Source organism: Halichoeres trimaculatus, unplaced genomic scaffold, assembly GCF_033239565.1.
Source record: "Halichoeres trimaculatus isolate MK-OKI-2021-1 unplaced genomic scaffold, fHalTri1.1 fHalTri1_scaffold_2, whole genome shotgun sequence".
NCBI lineage: Eukaryota > Metazoa > Chordata > Actinopteri > Labriformes > Labridae > Halichoeres > Halichoeres trimaculatus.
The window spans coordinates 27,090,657-27,107,704 of NW_027437180.1; the positions used below are offsets into that span (position 1 = coordinate 27,090,657).

The window sequence follows — 17,048 nt, forward strand, 5'->3', positions numbered from 1 at the left end:
GTTTGTTTTTGTCTAATCACCTTCTTGAAATGTATTATCATATTAAACAGAAAAACTCACAGGTACAAACTGGTATGAAATATGGTGTATTTGTAGCTTTTTTCCTTTTTTAAAAAATTTTTTCAGTCAAAATTATATATATATATATTTATATACACGTGTGTGTGTGTGTGTGTGTGTGTGTGTGTGTGTGTGTGTGTGTGTGTGTGTGTGTGTGTGTGTGTGTGTGTGTGTGTGTGTGTATGTGTATGTGTGTGTGTGTGTGTGTGTGAGTAAAAAAAAAAAAACAGGGGAAGCTATTCCAAAAAAATAATTTAAGGATATATTCTTATTTTCCCAAATCAGTTGTGTTGGTTACGTTTAAAACAGAAAGGCATGCAAATAACTTAAACTTCATGTTAATTCTGTTAAGAAAAGGACAAAGCGAGGTCTGCCTGGGATCACTCTGTTTCTCATGTTCTTGAGTTTCATTGTGTTTGCCATTTCTAAATCTCCCCAAGGCTATGCATCTGCTGCTCTGCAGCCTGCACAACTGGGGGAAAAAAGCAGGATGTCACTTTTGTGAATTAGCAGCGGTGCAGAGGAGGGAAAATGACGCAATCAACAAAAAAGTAGTTTGGGTGGTGAAGCTGGGGCCTGATGAGGGGCAGGTTGCAGAGATCGCCCGCACCTCGGCAGATGTGCTTTGGTGTCACTCCACATCCACAGCCGAATGAATCACCCAACAGATGTTTAACGTCAAGGCCAGGCTGTCACGCCAGCAAAACACACACACACACCCACACTCACACACACTAGCCATGCAAAGACATGCATACACTACACAATTTAAGACAACTGAATCAGTCGCTCCACAAGGGGTCAGAACAAGACAAAGATGTTCAGCTTGATGTGACTTTGACCAGAATAACCAAACTGCAGTGTCGATAAGCTTATGGAGAAGAACTGTATAGCTGGAAAAAAAAGACTCCTGTGATGTGCACTTAAGACACACAACGCACTGAGAGAAGTGTTGTACTGCTCAAACTCGCTGAGTCTCATGAAATGTTTCTACAGCATAGCGTATTTTCAGACACTCTTTTTGATCTCGCTTGTATCATCTGAAAACAACCCATCAATATTAAAAGACAGAAGATATTTTGGATAACTCATACTCCAGCCTCTCTTATCTCTTTTATTCTGAGACCTTTACTGGCAGAGTAAAGATGTTTTGTCAAAATATGTTTCCAGCCAAAAAAAAAAGAAAAGAAGTTGCTTCTCACCCTGTAATTTTTAACACTTTGTGTTTCAGGACTTGTTTTGGGGAGGGGATGAAGAAATGCAATACTGATCCAGTGAGCTTCCAATGGTATTAAACAGATGTTCTAAACCTCTGTAATGCCACTCTGCTGTGCTGTGCCGTACACAACACATCTCTACATTTACAAGTGGTAAGCCACGGTTGGACAAGGCAACAGAATCATTTTTAAAGCATGATCGTTTTTCCCTCTGGAACAGATCCAGGACCCAGCGTCGTTTAAGGTGAACAACCGCCCCAGGATTCACAGAAAAACAAACCTCTTTTTTAAAACTGTGTCTTGGTACCAAGAAGTCAGGGAGCCACATTTGTTAGAAAAAGCAATTAAAGGTAAGGAGCTTTTAAGACCAGCATAGCTGGATCTTTAAGAACATTCTTGAGGCCCTTTTCCCCTCTTTTGGAGAAACCCAGGCAGATAAAAGGAAACACTCGGGTGGATTAAAGTGTTCAGAATGCATCAGCATCAAACCACTGGAGTTTTTGCCCTCTACATTTTTCAAACACAGTCAATAGATCTAAATATTTTACTGTGCCCTGGCCGATTTATTGTTTGATGTTTAAAAACTTGTGTGGAATGAAAGAAAATTCATTAAAGAAGATGGCCCCAGAACGAGGCCCTACGATCAGCTTTGAAAGTCTAGTTTAACTGGGATATTGATCATTCTCTTTCTTCTGTGACAAAGGCCACCAGGGACGCTGGAGGTGTCGGTGGATGAAGGCGTACTGCCAATAACACCAGACGTGTGTATATACTGTAGGTGAGGCTGGGAATTACACCACTGACACTGGGAAAAAAAAATCCAATAAGTCAAAAATGACCAAACAAACATCACCCTCTTGATTTCTAGCTGGTCAAAGAAGACTCAATGTTTTCAGCTTGAGATGAAGAAATGTGCAGCCAAGGGGTTTGAAATGCATGGCAGATAAAATCAAAACACTTGCAAGCTTAATCATTTAGTTCTGAGTGGTTAGTTGATAAAGAAACTTAAGAGTCAGACATGTTTTTCTTGTTAAGCATTATCAAATTCATGCAGAACTTTGGTCAGTTTGGTGGATTTTAAGCTCTCAATCAGGAAATTTCCCATTGTCATGTTAGACAAGCTGAAAAGTCCAAGTTTAAAATGATAAATAAGGATGAGTTTGTGTTTTAGAGATTGCCAAAAAGGAAAGGTGCTTCTTAGAAGAGATCTTTATTTTTAAAAATCCTTTTAACTTAAAAATGTTTTATAATGTGCAGCCAAATCCAATCTGAATGAGTTGCTCAACCTAAGACTGCCATCAAAAACACTTCTTACATTTCTGGCAACTTTCTCTGACATCAGGAGGCAAACTGACCACAGCATAATTAATGAACACTTTGGAATATGTAGGCCAAGGAGTTATTTTCCCTGAGCTGCAAAGCATTCAAATCAGCAGAGCTTGACAAGTGGTAGCACCACTTTGAAGATGGCTGAGTAATTGCAGTCAGATCATTTCAAGACAAACATGACTGGGTATTGTAAATAGACCCATCAGTAAAAAAGGATATGAATGTCTTTGTTATAGTCGTAACCTTCTGTACATATTCAAACTTATCTGGCATAAAAGGTCCATTACCTGTGAGTTAATATAAAGCAGATAAATACTTCAACCAGGAGAAAAATAGATCCTTACTTTTAAATGCCTCAAAGATCTGATCCATTCATACACTTTCAATGGCATGAGTGAAATCATTGGGAAGAGAAGAGTTTGAAGCATATCTTTATATACTGCTTCTCAACTAAATCATGAATTGCTAAGTTGCCTGGGACTTTGGTGCTACTAATAGGAAATTAAAACTTATGAATTATTCTACCACACCTCTGCTACCCTCACCAGACACAATTTTTACTTAATGAGCAAATATTTAACACATATTTCTAAAAAGCTCACTCCTCACAGAAATTCCTTTTCAGCTTTTGCATATCTGGACCACAAAAGCCACTCCACAGTACCTTGATTTACATGTATCAAGTACACTTTGGTCACAAAACTAGCTCCTTGTTTCCAAGGCAACATGAACACAAGGATCTATCTAGATGCCAACAATGGCTGGTACTAACTGTTAAACTAAAGTCTTAACTATTTTTGAGTTTATATTTGCCTTTGAATCACACATTAGGGTTTATTATGAAGTCAATCATTATTAAACTTTGAGAGGGAACAAAAATTCTGATTTTTCATACAAGGACATTAAGTACGAAGATAAAAGTTTGGCAAATTCCTATACTGATACAAAATGAAGTTGCATTGTGTGTTCAACTTAGTGCCATGTAATATAATACAGTGAACTGTGTTTGAGCTGAAACTTGATACATTCTTTTACGAGCAGATTAACTAAAATTCAGAAATACAATATGTCATTTTACAGATTATTAAAAAAAAAGGTAAGATAAACTTTACTGGGTGAATTTTCTTTACATCACCTCCATGCAGCAATAAAAATGTCTAGCGCACTATGTCCTTCTTTCTAAGTGTGTTACTCTCCTCTGAAAAGACATACAGGACACAGCAGGAGGGGAGGTGTGATGTTATCTCCTTTTATTGACTGACATGGCTGATGAGGGCCCATCCTGCACTTTGGCAGGAGGGTAGGCCGGCATGCGGAGGTGGCGCCCACTGGGGTGCAAGGAGGGGACGACATGGTCGTCCTTCATAGATATTCAGTGCGTGGCTTTACCCTCAGCTGCCCTGTCAAGGTCTATGTATGCCCCCTCTGAGGGGGCTGAGACAGGGTCATGGATGACACCCGCCTCTGCCAGACGTGACAGCACAGCTGGGCCGCTTAATGACAGAGAGGCCTGGCCCAGCATACACCTGCCCATCCTGAGCAAGGCAGGCGACCTCACGGGGAGCGAGAGGAGCCGTGGCCACTTTCGATGGACAGATGTTCTGGAGAGAAGACAGCAGAGACAGCTGCACTACAGGGACCCCTCTGTTTCTCCCCTCTCCCCAGTAATTGAAAATCATGTAAAAGGTCAATTGTGTGATACAGGCTGTCCCCCTATGCAAGTTGTTCCTTTCAGCCAGAACATGACAAAAACAACACTGACTAGATGACAGCTTTTGCTGCAATTACTGCCTATTTAAATATGGATGTCCATGTAATGACGATATCTGCAAACATTCCCAGTGAATAAATCTGCATACACAAAGACATCTGTTAGAAGACAAGGGTAGGGGTCCCTGAGAGAAACCTAATCATTGGGTACATTACACAGACACTGTTATGACATTTGGACTCCAAGTGAAGGAGGACTGTAAGGGAGGGGGTGTAAATATTGCTAATTCCAAACTATCAACATTTGCTAAATGGCAGCCAAACCCTTCACAGAGGAACAGGGGGTCAGTGCTTGTCCTGAATACCGACAGAGTGACCCTCTTTTTGGGTTTGGCTCTGATGAGAAGTGGCAAGGTTGTAACCTCCACAGAACTGCTCTCTGTTTATGGTTGTCCTAAACAGAACCAGCTACAGAACTGTCACACACCATCAGCCTCTTTTGAATTCTGCAGAAAATTGTAAACTTCCAAGGATGAATTAACCAATTAAAACAGACAATGAGGACACATCAAGAAAGACCAAACAAGGAAATTAGATCAACTTAAGCCACTTTGGTGAGACATTTGGTTTTTGACTTTCAAGTGTTTTAAGAGAATCTCAGCAACATTTGAACTTTTTCTGGATAAATGAGGGTTTTGTATCAACTGGAAATGTTACAGGTTATTTAGAAGATCATACTATGAAATAAAGTCTTTTAAATACATTCTGTCGGTGTTGGACAAAGAACAGCCCAAATGTGACATCAAACACATCTGAACATTATGTCACTCATTAAATCATTTTTAAAATGTGTTACTTTTAATGAGGAACATCTCAGGACTCACCCACAGACATGTGGTTTTGCAGTAAAGTTTTAAAATCTTAACAAAAACAAATGCTGTGACTAGAGCACCAGCACAAACAGGAAGGAAACAATATATTCTATAAACTCTGTGAAATGAGTATGTTATCAATTACACTTGTGTCTGCAGGAAAAACAAAATGACGCTCTTCAAAATGCCTGTTTCTGCTTCAACTGACTGTAGCCCTCTGCCAGTAAAAACATTACCCGCAATCATGATCTAAACCACACACACTTGGCTCGGCACGCTGTCACAAATTATGTTTTGATTCTGACCAAATGCTACAGCTTCCCGTCTGGTGCTGTTTTCTCTTACAGACTGTTTTATTATCTTGAGCAAAATACAAACCAAGAAATGTGGTTTTCACTGCAGAGATGACTTTTAGTAACATTTCAAAGTTGTTGGATGCAGCTGATGACAAACTTGGAGAACAAGGATGTTCATTGAGGAAACAATAACTACAACTTCAAAGAAACCATTGATAAAACTCTTTCAACTCAATGAATCTGAAGTGACCGCATGATTTTGTGGAAGTGCGGGGGGGTCTGTGGATTCATTTAAAAGGTTTGTGATTTGTGTATGGGGAGAATATTTCTTGTTAAAGGAAAAACAATTAACTGAGTGACATTTGAAAGAAAATAAAAAGGCTAGAAGTAAAAGTATGGAGGACAGTAAAGCCATAACTACTGGGCACCAGTGTAGCTCAATGGTTGAAACATTTACTTTATCTATAGAGGGATTATCAGTCTACGTCATTATGAGGATGTGCACGTATCAAAACCGCAGAAGCAGCATTTAGCTCCATTCAATCAGATAAGTTAGTGTTGTTTAAACACTAAATTCAACCCGTTATCAGCATTAAAATGTACGGTTGTTCTGTGGTCAGTTTTTAGAAATGATACTACACAACAGAGGCAACGTCTATCAAGTTTTGACCGTCATAGAGCAACTGGTGTTTTGGAGTTAATAGCGACCAATGCTACTGGTGACTCTCAGCCACAGTATCTATGGACAGTATCAGTGATTAATGGCGGAGAGTCACCAGTTAAAAGGGTCACACTTTACACTGAAACACCAGTGGTGTCTGTGAGTTAATAATTAAATATGCCATCTTTATCTGCAGGGCTTGACATTAACACCAGCCAACCAGCCAAATGTGGGTGGATTTTGGCAGTGGCTGGTAACACCGCAGCTCCCACTGGCCACTTTGGCGGGTTGAATTTTATCTCAAACATGGAGCAGAGAGACAAGCAAAAAGATGACTGATGATGAAATCTCTGAGGAAATTCAATTTACCTCTCCTTCATTGTCATTCTCATGAAAAAAAAATGATTTTCTGATTACAATCTTTAATAAATATTTAAGCAGACAGTGTCTCTTGCTGAGTTTGTATCAGTTCAATTAATCCCCTTTACCATTTTGTTACAAGCAATAACAAACTACTATTTTAATTACTATGTCTTAATAGACTGCATATTTTCATATGAAAGAAGCACAATGTTACACACAACTTTATCAGAGCTGAATACCTGATTAAGGACCTGTGGATTTTAACATTGATGTAGTCTTGGTTTGAGTGTGCATAGGGGTCATTTACATTTAAAGAGGTTGTAAATCTTTTTAAAGTAAACTTTAGCATGTCATCATCGGCTTTAATCATATTGAACATAATTATCCAACAAAAAATTGTGGCCAGTGAAAAAACTGAGTGGCCAGTAACTCAGGGATACCACTAGCCACAGTGGCTGGTGAGCAAAAAAGTTAATGTCAAGCCCTGTTTATCTGATTTGGTGCAGTTCTCTAGGCGTAGTTTTCTGGTTCTTTTATTATGAACCAGGTTTTTTTTGGTCTGGGAGGATTTCTGATTTATTGACACATGTGTACGTCCTGTTCTGTCACAGTCTAGTAAGTGCCCACGGATGATGCAGTCATGAGCGTCGAGTGACAGTTGTGTGTTAAAATTGCTCTCTGGGTACACGCCTGATTTCTCTACTAAAAACGTCTGTCCACCTAATATATGTCCACTTGCTGATCCCTTCTGTCCACTCACTGCTATTTCACAAACCTGGGAGCTGTTTAGCATCCGTTTAAGTGGTGATATTTAGTTTAAAATGTGTTTTTTTGGTGGATAACTCCTCCACGTCAGCTGACAAACCGTTATACCCCGCAGTGCTTCTACACCCAAGTTGTGGGCATATCCAGCGTTGTTGATAAACAAATAGCGGCTATAGTTCTTGATGCAGCAGTTGCCAGATCCACTTCTAACCTTCACCATTCCAACAGTCATTTGCCACTTTCCACTGGTCAAATCTTTCATCTCTCTTGAGCTTTTCCAAGGATAAAGAAATACTAGGTCCCAAAACAAGAAGTCAACCCCACAAAGAGTTTTTATCGCTCATAAGTCGGACACACATACATGACTGTTGTTGCTAATCATGTTCAAAATTGATCCCCCTTCCTCCTTAACAAAATGATACAAGCGTGACCGTGTTTGTGTGTATGCCACTTGTATGAGAGAGTATCTGTGCAACTGCATGTGTGCAATACACCAGAATGCACATTTCAAAGGGAAGACAGCTCCTGGGCTTGCTGAACTTTTGCTTGTTATCAAGAGCTGAGAGTGAAATGGAGAGAATTGATCTTTTGTCTACTGGAGGTGCACTCCCTTGGGCTGGGCCGCTCGCTTGCTCACTCGCTTGGCTGCCATGCAGAGGGCTCTCTTTCTCATCCTCATCCCCCACCAACACCACCATCATCCCTGTATCCCCCCCCTCGTTCACTCACTCTCTTACTCTCTTTCTCTGCATGGCGGCTGCCTCTCCTCCAGCTGACACTTGTCCTGCCGTTACTGGGAGAGATGTGTGCTGAGCTGCTGACACCAGGATTGATCTTCCTCCTTTTCCCCATAAGCTCGGTATCAAGCTCCTGGAGACTCTGGAACAGACAAAGAATGGGTGGAGGGGTGGGGATAAGGAGTGTGAGGGAGAGAGAAGATTGTCAACTCACGTCACAACTTCATACTAACAATGTGATGCTAAAAGAGGAGAACACAAAGTTGACCATGAGAGATAAAGTTTAACATTCACTTTGTTGCTGAAAGTGACTCAAGCTCACCCACAAATAGATTTTCCTCTAAGTCACAGTTTTTTTTCCTGAACAAGCTTCAACCAGGAAACTATTTTATACATCAAATTGGCAAAATTAAAAGATATTTGCAGAACCACACAAAACGCTTCTGAGTGATGTCCTCTCTCGGATATCCACCAACTTAATGACTTTGCGGTTTTCCACTTGTGCCACAAGTTCACTTCTCCAGGTAATGATGTGTACTTTGAGTTTGGCTTTTCTGTAACTGATTTAAATTACTCCTTAAAGAAAATTCAGCTGATGAAATCAACTTGAGAAATGGAAATGAGATTTCATTGGTGAAGGCGATGTTTAGGAGGTTGATGACAGGAAAAAGAATAAGCCAATGTTTGATTAAACTGTAAATAGTTTAGTCTGCCAAGCAGCAAACATTTTGTGTTTTTGTCTCCATTCCTTTGCACACTAACATTTGATTCTTGAGCTACCAGGCTTTACTGGAGATAGGCAAGTGTCTAAATGTCTTGTTTACATCAAAGTTTGTTGTGCAGTAGATTTGGAAGATGAAAAAAATTGAAGAAACCTTTCATTTCTCAAAGGGAGGAAAGTTGAACTCCAAATAAAATATTTTCAGACATCCACGACAGAGGCCTTGATGGTTGCATCCTGACAGCTCTTCGACAGCGCTGCATTTGACTTAAAATAAACAATGTCACAGCGTTTAATGGCAATCAATCCAGATATATTTCAATTGTAGAACAACCTGAGTTTTGCAAATCTGTGAATGGCAAAGAGCTATCTTCCCAGAAATGTCATAATTGAGTTTTTGGCTTCAGGTGTTTTTCAGATATTTCATCTTACATCCACACAAAGTTTTAACCGTCACTGTTTGCTCTCTTGTTGATACTGTTTTACTTTTGTTACAGTTTTTTCATGACCTTAAGCTCTACTAATTAAAAAATAATACTACTAATTTCAAATATATAACATCTTCTGAATTACCCATAAAAACAGAGGTTTTCATATCCAGGATAAAACTGAAATCAGTATATCAGGACAAATTTTCAAAACAACTTAACACCCTTATTAAACAGCTAGATTCTTTTTCTGATCTGTAAATGTAGTTTTCTGTGGTTAAACTATCAGAACACAAACAAAATACCCCTCTGCAACAACCTTCCTCAAAAGTCTATTGGTATCTATTCATAGATTTTTCCAGTTCCTCTCTCACAAACAAACAAACCTGCCAAGTCCAAAACAAAATTCTCTTGGCAGGTGTAAAAATTATAGCATGAACAACTGAAAGGTGAAATTAATCTAGACTCATAATTACACAGAAATTAAAAACTATTAAGTCATAAACAACACCACCAAACATTAAACACTTTCATCTAACAATGTGTGCAGTCGTACAGTGAAGGATGTATTCTCAGCGGCTCTTGAGGACTTCTGTTGTGATTGTAAGTCCAGGCATCTGAGTGGATTTAACTGGGGATCTTTACAGTTATTACTGTGTGTTATTGGCATCGTGAGGCAAGCAGACCTAGGAGGAAGGGTGAGGGGTGAGGAGAGTTGAGGGTAGGGGGTGCAGATGGGGGAAGTCTAGCAGCAAACATGATAATTTGCAAGTTAGCCAATTTCAGGAGGCTGGATGGCCTGATACCCTTGGTGAGAATTGGAGAGCAGTGGAGACCAGAGCAGAGCAGGGCAGAGCTGTGCAGGAAGATGAATCAAGTTTAATAACAAAGGGTTCTAATTGCCCCCCACAACCCCTCGCCCCCACCTCGGAGCTGAACTCTAATTACGGTGAGAACACAGTGCACTGTCACCCAATATTAAGTTGTTGAAGAGCAGGATGAGATAATCGATAAACACTTTAGTTGTGGACTGAGGGAGCTACGGGGAACAGAGAGGAAAAGGAGAATGAAAAAACTAAGATGCCCCTTCCAGTCAGTGGGAACCAGGAGCACCCAAAGCCCTTCTGGCTCATGAGAACACCACTGGGACAGTCCAAGAATGATTGCAGAGCAATATTCCTGAGCACACCCCTCTTCTCCTCTTCAACAACCCCATACAAACACACACATACTCCAATCACTCACTCAACCGCACACATCCATGTGAGCATATAGCACAAAGTAGAGCCCCACCTTCCCCATGGGCTGCCTGAGCACCCGTGCGTCTGAGAGGAAAGGTGAACACGGTCACCCTAATTACAGGGGCCCCAGCTCTCTCACACACTAACACACACTCACCAGGCATAACTAAAGACAGGCCAATTAGGGCGAGAGGGAGATAAGGGAAGTTTTATTTGTATACTAATTAAGCCCCTGATGAAATTCAAAAGGGAGGTGGTGAAGGGGATTGGGGGAGGGAGCTGCCGGGTAATTGTGTGTTTGAGAAAAGGTTGCTTTAGGTGCGGTTATCTGAGAAGCACAGCCTTGAGATAGTTGCCCCCTAATCCCATGCTGAGCCCCGGCACTGCACTGCAAGGTCTCTCATAATTTGATCTGTTACATATGAAATGGCAGGCACGGACAGTGAGATCATCATCAGCGTTTATTGTCTTTTTGGTTTTTTTTCTAAACATTTAGGAAGTTGTCAAACCTCAGACACTCTTTGTCACTCATCTGTCCGTTTTTTCTCTGGTTTGGGCCAAACACAAATACCATTACATATGGAGCAACTGTTGTCTTGTTTGTCAGCCCAAATCAACACCTGGTAATATTACTTAATTTGTCCAAATTCATATTTGAGTCTTTACTTGGACACTAGAAATAACCTATCTCATGAAATCAAATGCTCTATGCTCTTATAGTTGCTTTTGAGAAATGTTAATTTTCTATCGGGAAATATACGTTTTGGGGGAAAAGGTATCATACCTGCGAGGCCACCACATGATGAGCATCTGTAAACTAGCTAATTTAATTACTTACAACTGGCCTGCATGTCTGTCCGCACAATGGGGAAGAGGAATTCCAGAAAGTTCCATCTTTCTGCTGAGGAGCAAATTCCCATAGACTCTTCAAAGAAAGACGGTAGATGTTCAACACATTTGCCACTTAATCTAAAACCTCTGTCACTGGAAGTGTCTGTGCACGAACAGGTAACTGCGTGTCTCTCAGTCAAAGTGTCTCATAGTGGCCTCTGAAACAGTAGTTGTAGTGCAGGCTCAGGGGACATAAACGGATTTATGCGCGTTTTGTGTAACAACTTTCCGATAAACATCCAGGAATCTTTGAAAATTGGCTTGGAGAAGAGACGGCTGTCACATCTACCTACGTAATGATGTCACAGTCGATTGCTTGTTTTATGCTATTTCACTGCTTTTATTTTCTGCACATGTACATTTATCCAAAATCTTCCTTTTTTAAACATGTTATGTCCTTTTGTTTTTTCTTGTTCAGCCAATTTGTTTTGCTTGAGCATTTTAAAATCATTTCTGTACTGTTTGTCATTCATACATTTTTTTTTTTTAAAGATCATAAAATATCTTTTATTTATGTCGATGAGTGCCAGTTGTGTTGTATTCTTGACACATTTTCTAACGTTTTATTGTTTGAATAACACATTACTTTTCAAGGTGTCAACACTGATTCTTTTCAAATAAAAGAATACACATTTCAATGAGCAATTTCTGTATAACTATCCTCTGGTTTAAACCTTGTGTTAGTCTAGGCTACTGTGTTAAAGACTGATATTTTCATCCTAAGGTTTTTACAACTAATTGGCATTTTAATCAAGAGATTTTCTTTTTTTAAAATGAGATTCCAATGTCAGTTTTTCTTTAAAATACACCTTCTTTCCTGTTATGTGCTAGAAAATACATCTATATTTGTTTCAACAAGATAAAAAGCAAGTTATGACCAGCTGTCACGTAATTTCAACTAACAGAAAAAATCCAATCATCCTCCTCCTTGCTTTAAATTTTTGATTTAAAAATTACTCTGCATTTCCTTTTTTTTTTTTTTTAAGAAAATTACATTCTTTTTGATCTTCAGATTGACGAATCAAAGTTGTGTTTAGCAGCAGCTGATCCAGTAGCACTTGGTCCGTCAACACTTTCACTTCAGATATTGTCATTAATGGTAAATCTTAAAGCGGTTCAGTGACGATCAACCTGGTGTTCAGTTTCTTCGTCAGAAGCTGTGTTTCATCTCTTATTAGAGATTAGCTTCACAGAGACCCCCTGTGACGTGTTGTCACAGTAAGCCATGTTGGGTCGATTATCAAAGTGGGTGCCCCACCGAGCTTTAGCTGAGCTTCCTCTTTATTGGCCTGGAAAAAGGAGACTGCATGTGGCAGGATCTTCCAAAAGTCAAGCAATCTGGATAATTTGAAGGTTCACAGCAGGAGTCTGTGCTGCTCATTTCTTAGATCAATTCTTCAGTCATTCTCCACCATTTTGCAAAGCCCTATGCTCTAATCAGCAGATAAAATTATTAATGATGTAATAAGTAATTCCCTAATTCTTAGTGTGTGCTATATACTGTGTGATGTTGAGTGATAAAGGGAATAAGATATAACCCTCAGTCTGTGAACAGAGGACACACTCATTGATATAAATGCAATCTGTTTACAGACAGAACTTTAACTTGGGATGAAACTCAAGTCTATACCAAAAAGTTTAGATATCTACACAACACAAATTAAAATCATAACAGCTTATGACTTCATAGGATAAATATTTCATACTAAATTTTTTTCTTAGTCAACTTTCAATCTTTTTTTTTTTTTTAACAAAATGTAAGGCTCAGGTAAGAAGAATAGGTTGAAACACTTGAATGTTTTGTTCTCAAGAGTCCAGATGGTAATATAAAATTTGGAAAAACTCTTTGAAGACAGACTGTACTAAAAACAGGCTACAAAAAAATGTAGAAGATTGATAACATTTAGCTATGACCATTGGTGCATCATGGATCCATTTGCCAGAGAAGCATTGGGGGAAGATTTGAATAATTCATCCAAGTTAAACCCATTAAGAATATCCATGTGGACACTTTTTTGATGTTGAAGACAGTGTATGATCTCAGGGTGCTTTCAAACTACATCTGGCCTTACTTGTGGTGTCTGTTTTCCCCTGAAGCGACAAAGATCAACTGGCTCCTGTGTTAATTCTGCAGAAGTGTACAGTACAGAGGTCTGTGCTCAAGAGTTGGCAGGCTAGCAACCCTGTCAGCGCTGTCTGCACGCAGCCTGAATACAGTCTCTCAAAAACTAGAGAATGACATATTACACTGAACATCTTTCAAAAATGTATGCAAGAAAAAAAAGTGATCTCACTGTCAAATGACTCCAGCTCAAAACTTTTATTAATATCCTTCTTTTACCTCAAATGTTCTCCAGCTTGATAAGAGTATCACTTGAAGAAAGCCCTTGTGAGAATTGCCACTCTCTACTTTCTTATTAGTTCATATGAAATTAATGTTGTTTACTGATTTTCTGCAAACACATCAGTCCAATCTTCATCCATCTGATAGGTTTCCCCTCCTGTATTTCACAAAAATATTTGGAGGTGATGCAAACCCCAGCAACAACCACAGGGTCAAAACAGGGCTGTGAGATCTCAGAGAAACATAAATCATCAAAAATCTCTCAGAGTTCTCCACCGTGAATACCAGACAAAGAGCAAAGAACATGTGAGCATTTGAATGAAAGGTAATTCAACACAGCTCTTGACATGGTTCGCAAAGAAAAACAACATCTTGCTATCGCCTCCTACAGCACAAGCGCTGTCAGAGCATTTTTGGTTTTTGCCCAGTGGTCACTTCACTTTTCACTTTACAAGCCTCCCCTCCACAGTGAGGATGAGAATCAGAGAGTGGGAGGTTTGGTGAGTGAAGCAGGTGAAGTGGAGGCTCACCTTTGGGGCCTGGCTGCTTCTCCCAACCTAGACATCATGCTTTGCTCTCAGGCAGGACGCCTGCAGGCTCAAGGCAAATCCAGAGCATACATTTTTATTCATGTGTGGGCCTTAACAAACTTCCAAAAAGCCTATGGGCAAGAAATTACAGCTCATCCGGCAGATAGCCGGATCTGTCCTTGTTCGCATATTCTTTGCTGTGCAATATCCACAAGGGATTGAAACAGGCTTGTGACCCCGTGTGATTTCTTCAGCGGTCATTAGCCAGGGGCCACTAAGGTGGGCTCTGGAGAGCTTCCCACACAAGAGCCAGCGACAGGCCCTGCACAGAAAAACTGCCAGGAAAGCACAATAAAGATAATTAGCAATGAGACCACTTGCCGCCCATAGCCCCCCCACTATCTCCAGCCCACTATCCCCTGGATATCTCACCCCCTTCATCCTGAAACTGTGTTTAACTCATCCCTCTATCTGCTCCTGCTCCACTCAATCATATTCTGTTCAGTATCTGTCAGACCAATAAGCAGGGAGACAAGAACTGTCTCCAGCTGGTGGAGCAGTTTACGGGCTATCGCTACCAGAATAGTTGAACAGTTTGAAGAAAGGATTTGATCTTTTATATTTCTTGAATTGTATTTAACTTGATTTAAGTATACATTCAGGTGTAATGCTGTCAACTGTAAGCTGAAAAATTAATTGATAATAATGGGGGGGGGGGTAGTAGACATAAAAATAAATGCTATATTTTATAGCATTTATTTATTTCACCAGTTGTGACCAAACAGAATTTCTTTTCTCACCATGAACACTGGTCTGATCACAATTACAGCAGCCTTACAAGAACTGAAAGCTCAGTACAAGTGCTAAAACTAGAAGAAACACTTCATTGAATAACTATGTTTTTATCAAATTGTCAATAAAAATAAAATCTGAATATGATACAAAACTTAAAAATACACAATACTTTATGGATTTAAATTATTAAGTGCAAATGACTTCTACAACAATTAAAAATACAGACCTTTACACATGTAAATAATAAAGTGAAACTTGGTAGATAGACAAAATAAATGTTTCTTCATTGGAACTGAAGAACCATCCATGTTCACGAATGTACCCTCTGAGTTGGATCAATAACAGTAAGTATGGTGGACATGGAAGGTATCTTATATAGTTCATTATTGTGCCATAAATGAGAGGATGAGGATGTCAGCATGTCTGTCTTATCTGTCACAGCCTTTTTTGCATCATAAAGGAGAGGCTGTTTGCCAGCCAGCAGCAAACGGTGTGATAATTAACTTATAAATTGTTTAGTGTTTTAATACACTTAATCGCGATCATTGGCGCTGTGTAGTCCGTGTCTGTGTGCGCGTACCACGCTTGATCAGCGTCTTGTGTTTATTTAAAGCATACTGTCAGACTTCGGACAAAGGAGTTGACATTTGCTTTTCATTTTCTCTGTGTGCCTGTTGAACAAGTGAAGTTACAACTGTTCAGTCTTTCAATGAAAGCTACTTACTTAACCGCGATCCGCTGCTCTGCCCGTGTTCGTGTGTGTGAAGCGTCCGACGTGCCGGGCGAAAGAGATTGGATCAAACCACTGCGAGGATCGCGAGGGGGGTGGGGGATCTTTCAATATTTAAAATCGTCAAACAGGGTGTTTTAAGTAGCATGACTTGTGTTATACCATTAGAAAAATATTACAATACTATTAGAAAATTAATTACAACTGATTTTTTTTGGGGGGGGACAACTTTATAGAAGGTGGGGGCATGACCCCTGCGCCCCCCTCAGGTCCGTAGCAAGAAAACATACTGGTGAATTCTCCAACTTGATGAGAAATGCTCTAAATAGAAATAGTGTGCCACATTACACATTGCATATTAGCCCTTACATTCCAGGCCTCAGCTCTGAGCTCTCACTGTGGACTCTGTAGGAAGTGCAGGGCAAATTCAGTGCAAAAAAAAGCAAGGTCGACTGGTGTTTAGCAACCCATTACTGGACCCACGACACTCCACCATTATCCCAGCCCTTCAGCCATGTTACTTCTATCTGAAAACAAGGTAGTGTAATTTAGAATGCATTTCAGGGCAATTAAAATTTCCCAGGCACAATTACTTATTCCCCCAGTGGGGCTGCCTCAATCAGTCTATGTGTGTAATGGGTTTACGGCCTTGACGCGGCAAACATGTCCTGCCTATCTGCCTCATGCTCTTCTCAAGGCTGTGGTTATTAATTGTGGCTAAAGTTGATAAATAAAATCACCAGTGCTCTTAATGCTAATTAGTGTTTGAGATAATATTTATGATTTCATAAGCACATATTTCTCCAAAGGCTCAGGCATTGTGCCCCCTATCCATCGGTCATAGGCTGTCTTGGATGTAATCTATCTTTGGGGAGAGGAGAGGCCGAAAGAGGGGCCTGAGGAAACACAGGCAGTAAATACTAATAGTACTTAGTGGGTACTTTGGGAGCAGGAGTATTTCAGGCAATTTATTGAGCTGGGCTACTAAAGTGAGGATACAGGCCTTTATAGACAGAAATATATATGATAAATAATAAGACAGTCTTTAAAATGCGGAGCATGAAAATGGATTAAACATTATACGATTCACATGTAGTGATTATATATCATTACCTGACGACTGGCACTTGTTAAGGATTGCTCATATATTCTTAAAAATAATTCATCACCTGATGTTGTGGAGGCGTAAAACCCCTACAAAGATCACACCACCTGTCTGATCTTAACGGGAAGTAAACAAAGAAAAAACAAAGTAAAAACAGGAAATGATTTTGGAGTATATTAAGAAAATGAAAACAAGATATTTTCCTCTGAAATAAGTAAAACAAAGAGAAATCTTCAGTGACATTCAATATGGG

General features: G+C 39.8%; 1 protein-coding gene across 1 annotated transcript in view; it reads right to left on the reverse strand.

Moving 5' to 3' along the window:
* LOC141800207 (uncharacterized) overlaps nt 1-17,048 on the reverse strand; it is a 96,132-nt gene that overhangs the window by 58,822 nt on the left and 20,262 nt on the right. Inside the window, exons 2-3 of the mRNA XM_074682624.1 lie at nt 15,685-15,794; nt 8,003-8,152 (exon numbers count right to left, since the gene is read on the reverse strand). Of these exons, the coding sequence (XP_074538725.1) occupies nt 8,003-8,152; nt 15,685-15,794 (260 nt within the window). The remainder of the gene's footprint in view (nt 1-8,002; nt 8,153-15,684; nt 15,795-17,048) is intronic.